The 7,364-nt window shown below is 47.5% G+C and overlaps 1 protein-coding gene across 2 annotated transcripts in view; it reads right to left on the reverse strand.

The window, feature by feature from the left end:
- Positions 1–1,187: 1,187 nt before the first annotated feature.
- HDGFL3 (HDGF like 3) overlaps positions 1,188–7,364 on the reverse strand; it is a 26,810-nt gene continuing 20,633 nt past the window's right edge. For both annotated transcript variants that reach the window (XM_029950490.1, XM_029950491.1), the window contains exon 6: positions 1,188–2,416. In XM_029950490.1, the coding sequence (XP_029806350.1) occupies positions 2,411–2,416 (6 nt within the window). In that variant the 3' untranslated portion in view covers positions 1,188–2,410. The remainder of the gene's footprint in view (positions 2,417–7,364) is intronic.

The following is a 7,364-nucleotide window of genomic DNA, read 5'->3' on the forward strand; positions in this document are numbered from 1 at the left end:
TGCGGGTCAGTTTTCTCTCTCTGAGGGGTAAGCTGAGAAACAGTTTAAAGAAATCTATTCAAAAATAATTTGTGAGTAACGTGACCATCTATTTCAATATTGTTTGCACACACTGAATGTAACTGTAAACGCAAACGGTTTAGCTCCTTCAGCCGTGAGTGGGAACATGAAACCATTCCGGAGTGACTATGGCCCGTGCGTATTAAGGGGTTCACGGCAGATACATACTGGAAACATACTTCCTGCCTGTGAGATCCACATGCGTCGTTTCAACCTCAATATAAAAAGCAAAGAATCACAGTATTTTAAAATGTTATTTGAAAAATCTTTTCCCAAGGAAAGTGTATTATTTACTGCTGTTACAAACACTGCTTTAGTAAAGTTTTTTTTTATGAGTCTAAATAGCTAAGGAGGGATTGGTATCTTTATCATTATCCTTAATGAATACTTGGTTTACTGGTGTCTGGAAATATTTCTATTGTATTTCTGTGTATATTTTTAATAACTTATTTTTGGCCTTTTACAAAAACAAATCTTAATAAATTGGAGACATTTTGTATTTTTTTTCCAGAAACAGTTTTGTAGTCTTTAGGATTTTTATTCTAAAAATCTGTCAGTTATATGTCCCAATTCAAAATGTCATCTACATTCTCCTTCTGTTTTAGTGTGAGCAATGAAGAGGGCTTTTGATGAACTGATTCCATTTCACGAATTTAAAATTAAAACGTTCAGAATTAAAAAGTACTTTTCAAGGAAAAAGAACCGGATTGGCATCCCTATTAGCTTTTAATGAACTTTTCAGATCTGGAATTTGAGTATCCAAAAATATTACAATTTGCTAAATGAGAGAAACACACCAGAAACTCAGCCGCTGTCCCGGTGCCTTGGAGGGAGAAGCAGGTGGGGCGTTGCTACCGCCGTCACCGCCGGGGCCCGGGGCCCTTGGACTTCTCACGTTTTTTCTTTACGTTAATTTTTAGCTCTTCACCAAAATAAGAAAACAGGGTCCAAGCCAACGTGTGGCTACTGTCAAGTGCGCGCACTCAGGGTCCACTGAGCCGGGCACCGTCATCTGAGGCCGGCGAGCGACGTTGGGCCGGTCCTCTCCCTCCCCCGAGTCTACAAAAAACCTAAAACCCAGAGTGTTCAAAAAAAAAAAAAGAAAAAAGAAAAAGAAAACCCTCACCTGTACTTGGTTCTATTGTCAACTTGCTGTTAACAATTTTTGCTTTAATATACGAATTACATTAATACCTCACATTACATATATGAAGCCAAATTACACTAACTTAGTTGTTTACAACCTCAAATCTTACGCCCAGTACACATTCCAATAAATTTATTCTGTAAAAACAATACATTTTTTTGTTTTTGATTTTTTTTTTTTTACAGTAAACTTTTCAACTACAAACCTCGAATACGCGAAAGATGGTCCAAGGACAAGCATGACAGGATTGATCAAACCCAAGCCGACTAAATGAGCTCTCACAATATAAGCTGGCATAAAAATAAATAAAATCTTCTATTATCACAATAGCAACAATCATGTACACATAATAATGGTTTGTGGATGAATATCAACTACTCTAATTCTAGCTCCAAAAGAAAACAATGGTTCATTTAAAAGCCAGCGCTCCGTCTGGTTTCCCATCGGGCTGCTGCTGATTCCAGCTTTCAACTGTGAAGCACCCACGCCGAGGGATGTTGACTGATTCGCTCAAATTGTAGGGGCACTGGGGAGAAGTAAATCATCGCCTTTATTTTGGAATAACACAAAAAGACTTACTAACTTCACATATAAAAACGGAGTTTGTGTACATAACAGTGAGTTTTGAGAAGTATAAGCTGCTGACTAGCTATTTCTAATACGGAATAGGTATTTTACAATACGGTTAAACTTTACACATGGCCTCGAAACTGAAGGGCAATTTCAATTTCGTCTTCAGTATGCCAACATGATGTGTTTAGGAACCGGGTCCTGGGTTCTGTCACACAGAGGAGATCCCTTAAGCGTTATGCTGAGTGGTCATTTTTAAAAAGTGCAAATTGGTCTGTAACTGAGTGGCGAGAGCGGAGTCGAGGCAGAAGAGCGGGGAGCACGGCTGCCTTGACACGGGTGACCCTCGGCGCGTGTGAGTTTGTGCAAAAGTCCTGATGGTTCTTAGTGGTTAAGGGCAACTTCATGCAACCAAATAACATGAACTTAAATCAATAACCTTAAAAAAGGCTAAAATGTCTTTTTTTCCCCCAAACACAACAGAGAGGAGTGTGAAGAATGTACATACAAACTGGGGTTCTGTCGATGACAACAAGGAATGTGCGTTGGTTCATATCAAATCCAAGATTATTAGACAACCACATGTATAACCTTCTTGTGGTTTCTCTTACTATGCAGCATTCAGTATGGTAGTTAGGTCTGCAAAAAAAGAAAGAAAACAAGCCTTTAGATGACTCAGGATATCACCAGTAAGAGCGACCCACACCTATGAAGTATACGACGGGGGCTCTCGGGGACTCGCGCCTGCCCCGCAGCAGCGGCCTCGAGGCTCTGCTGGATGCCTGTCAGGCAACAAGCCGGGGAAGCGCCAGGGCACGGTCAGTGTTCCGCTTAAAAAAAAAAAAGGCAGCAAAACCATGAAGTCTGTCTGCCGTCTGGCAGGCGCAGAGCAGGGCAGTGTGTGCTGCTGGGGGGACGTCCACAGAGCAACTGAGGTTCTCCATCTTGTGAGGACTGTGCTGTCTCAGAGGTAAGCTGCTTAACAAGCATCTGGAGTGTATGCAGATTACTGTGTATTATATTTATAACTTAATAACTTGGGACATATAGCTAGAAGACGAGTAAACAAGGTCAAGATGTACAAAGAGAAAAGAAGTCTAGATTTCTTTTAATTTTTTTAATGTTTTTTAATTTATTTTTGAGAGACAGAGACAGCGTGAGCAGGGGAGGGGCAGAGAGAGGGAAGGAGACACAGAATCGGAAGCAGGCTCCAGGCTCCGAGCTGTCAGCACAGAGCCCGACGCGGGGCTCGAACCCACGAACCGTGAGATCAGGACCTGAGCCGAAGTCAGACGCTTAACCGACTGAGCCCCCCGGGCGCCCCACTTTTAAAAGGTAGACGGCCCATCTGTGAGACGAAACATCCCCACTTCCTAAAAGAGTGAGGTCTCAGGCTGGGCCCTACTTTAAATTGTGTCAGGTTACATTTCCTCATGGGGAGGCTATTTTTGTTTTCTTCATCATTAACTCAAATACATTACCCCCCCCCAGTAATGCTCTCAAGGGATGAATGAAGAGGGAACTCCGGCCCCCATGTTTTTTCCGAAACCGACTTGCTTCCATTCTTTCCCTTCACTAATGGAATGAACCTGCTGGAAGCACAGGAGTGCTCACTCCTGGGCATGTTCTCAAGTGTATGGCCGAATTCTACAGTGTTCCTTATGTCATAGACTGGTAAACAGGAAAAGGCACTCAACCTCAAGACTGGCAGAAAGTCTATTTCTCTTAGCCTGCTCTGTTCCTACCAACATGAGACAGCCAACCTGAAAAGAATAACAAAAATTGTCTTTCAAATCTGTGAACTTGCAAAATGCAGGGACTAGTGACTCCTAATTATTTATTAACAAATAAAAATACTAGATATGATTATACTCATAGCCTTTGGGGGATTTTCCTCCTTTGTGAAGGAGGAAGACACTCATTTTAAGCAATAAAAAACTGTACACCGAAGAAATTTATTTAACAGTGTCTCTTTATTAATATCGACGTGAAGCGCGGTAGAATCTAGGCTTACACTGGTAGAAAATTCAGAGAAACAGCTACTCGACCCACACTGAAGAACAGTTTGGGAACAGATGGTCCCACAGCAGCCTCAGAACAGAACTAATGCTCCAAAGAAAGCAGCAGCGGTACCCGAACATGCCCACAACTTTAAGGACATGGGAATGCTTTTTGGTTTTTAAGCAAAGTGCTGCCAAATAAGTGCCTAAAAGCAATTATAAATTCATTTTTTTAAACCTCCCATCCCATAGTCACTCTATGTGCATCTGTGCGTTAAAAAAATACCTTGCCTGGTGGCTCAGTCGGTTTAAGTGTCCAACTCGACTTCTGCTCCGTTCGTGGTCTCAGGGTCCTAAGACGGAGCCCCACATCTGGCTCTGCACTGAGCATGGAGCCACTGAAGATTCTGTCTGTCTGTCTGTCTCTCTCTCCCTCTCTCTCCCTCACCCATCAACCACCCCTCCCTACTTGGGCATGCTGTCTCTCTAAAAAAAAAAAAAAAAAAAAAAAACCCTGCTAACAGTTCACGAGGGCACACACTCCGGGCACGAGCTCCGGGTGTTTACCAGACTGGAAGCCGCCTCCAAGGAGGCAGGAAGGGGCCCCCTCGGCGCCGCCGCCGTTTCTGGGCCGTGCCACCCTCAGACCCTGGCTGCCTGCTCCGATCTGACTCTCCCCTGAGGCATCGGAGTTCGAGGTGCATTCCGTGGCTGCGGGGCGGAGGCAAAGCTGAAGGAGACCCGAGCACGGTGCAAGTCATAGGGCCTTTCCAGGGAACGCCACTTCCACTCGAAAAACTGATGGCAGACCAGCTGTGGCCATTCAGACACTCCCTCAGAAACGAAGAAATGAGCCTGTTACGCCAGAGAAGACAGCTGGCAGTTCCTGTTGCCGACGGCAACATTCAAGCCTGTACGTGAAACTTAGAAATCTGGGAAACTTTTAGCCTCCATGACCAACATTTCCCAATAAAGATGTTTGGGCAAGATGTAATTGATATTTAAAACTGTGATGAGGGGATGCCTGTGGCTTCATCAGTTGCGCACCCAACTCTCGATTTTGGCTCAGGGCATGATCTCAGTTTGTGAGTCTGAGCCCTGAGTCGAGCTCTGTGACAGTGTGGAGGCTGCTTGGGGTTCTCTCTCCCCCGCGCTCTGCCCCTCCCCAGCTCGTGGGCATTCTCGTGCACGCGCGCCCTCAAAACAAATACTTAAAGAATGTCATTACAAATACTTTATAATGAAATATTTAGAAGACCCAAGTAACTCAGGAAGCCACTATTTCCCAAATGGATAGAAGCTATTCAAAGTGCCAGATTTTAAACTAACAAAATACAGGAAGTTCAGACTCTGCATTGCAATTAACCTTTAAGAAATGACCACTTGCAGAGCTGGCCTAACACCAACGAATATTCGCAATGACGCGAAGAAACTGGTAAGATGCTCCCTCGAATCTCCACTTTCAACTACATGTGCGGCCGCACCTCCCTCGCCTCCACCAAGACAACACATTGCAAGAGACTGGGGACAAGGAGGCAGATGCAAGGGGCCGGAGGCCTTCAATCAAGCCAGAGAAATTTTTAAAAACGTACAACAGCGCGGGACACCTGGCCGCTGTTGGTAGAATGCGCAACTCTGGATCTCAGGGCCACGAGTTTGAGCCCCGTGGGTGTAGAGATTACTAAAAAATTTGAAAAACGTAAAAAAAAAAAAAAAAAAAAAAAGAAAATGTAAAACAATGTCATTTTTCTCAAAACACTTTTTGAAACAGGTAGTTCTTTTTCATAAAAATGTGTGAATATTGAGTATTCTTTTATAATGAATTAATAAATTTTTAAAACTAGTACTTTAAAATTTGTTTTTATTCCTAATAAAATAAACACCCATGGCTGTAACCAAAGCTCTCTGGGGCCCTCAGTTACTTATGAGCGTGGTGACGGGGTCCCGAGACCAGAGAGGCCGACGAGCCGCCGGCTTTGAAGAAATGAGAGTAAATGGTGAGACGAGGCTGGACCGATGCTCTGGGGCCGGGCCGCTGCGTTCTGCAGCGAGGCGTCGGAGCTGGATCTCGGGCGCAGCTGGGAGACAGAAGGGGCTGGCCCTCTGCTAAAACACTAAAGGAAGCAGGTCCAGTGCCAGAAGAATAAGAGCAGGGACACTGCCTGGTGGCTCTGGTGGCCGTGGTGGCTGCTGTCCCAGGACTCACTCACTCCTCTGCCCCTCCAGCTGCTCTGTGTGGCCTTGTGACTTGGGGACCTGACGCTCGCTCCGGCTGGGGTGGGAGGGGAGAGCCTGACTGGCCCAAGCCAGTTTCAAGCTCTCTGTTACCAGTGGTTGGTTCAGGGATGGGCAACTTCTGACACTGCAATGAGACCTGCTCTTGGTCCTCACGGCCTGGTGTGACCCCTCCCCGGCAGTGGGGGCCGCACCTGTGACCCGCTTCGGTCTTGTGAGCTCGCTCTCTCGCGAGCTGAAGCTGCCCTCGGAGAGGCTAACGGGTCCAGGAACCTCGGGGGCATCTGCCGAAGTCAGTGAGGACCCAGTCCAGCCAACTGTGACTTGAGTGAGCCTGGAAGGGGCCCGACCCCCAGCTGAGCCTCAGGAGGATTTGAGCCACTGCTAATACCTTCATCGCAGCCTGGGAGACACCTAGAGATGGGGGCCCCACCGGTCACACCTGCCTGGAGTCCTGGCCCAGCGGAAAACGCCAGACCGTCAAGGCTGTTTGAAGGCCTCGGTTTGGAGGTAATTTTTTACATGGAGATAAACAACACGGTGTTCGGGTCATGAGGATTAGTAACCCCTACTCTGTGCCCCGTGAATCAGCGAGGCCGCCCCGCGTGTCGGCGCCTGCCCTTTTCTGCCTCGGGCTGCCAGCGGCAGGAGTGAGGACGGAGTGCGAGCACGGGGGCCCCGAACTCTGTGGGTGTGTAAGAACCTCTTCTCTCCTTCCCTTCCCATATGCGTGGTCTCCACACCCCACGGCTCAAGGCTGTCAAGCCTTATCCTTAGCCCCAGCCGGGCTCCTGAGCACGTCACCTCCTACCCTCATCCTCTGCCGGGTTTGTACATGTTAGTTTATGACCTCCTCTCTCTCTCTTAATGTTTTTATTTCTTTTTGAGAGACAGAGAGACCAAGGGAGGGGCAGAGGGAGAGGGACAGGGCATCTGAAGCAGGCTCTGTGCTGACAGCAGCGAGCCCGATGTGCAGCTCGAACTCACGAGCCGTGAGATCATGACCTGAGCTGAGGCTGGACACTGAGCACCCCGTGACCTCCTCTCATACTCCCCTGCCCCCACCCAGGTTCCCCAGTCTCTTCCACGAGGCCCCTTGGACAGCAGTCAGCCCCCAGCAAATCTCCATGCTCCCCACGAGCGCTCCTCTGATATTCTGCACCCCAACTTGTTCTGCTGGAAGCCTGGTTCTCCCTGGGGGCTGTGGGGGCCCGCTGCGGCTTCTCCTGTGCCCCCCTGCTTGGGAGCCCTTGCACTGCTGGCCTGGGGGTGCGGGAGGGGTCCACCCAATCCTCCTCGCCTTGCATGTCCCTACTGTGAACCGCCACCTCTCCCGCCAGCAGTCACCTCCC

Source organism: Suricata suricatta, chromosome 9, assembly GCF_006229205.1.
Source record: "Suricata suricatta isolate VVHF042 chromosome 9, meerkat_22Aug2017_6uvM2_HiC, whole genome shotgun sequence".
Taxonomy (NCBI): Eukaryota; Metazoa; Chordata; class Mammalia; order Carnivora; family Herpestidae; genus Suricata; species Suricata suricatta.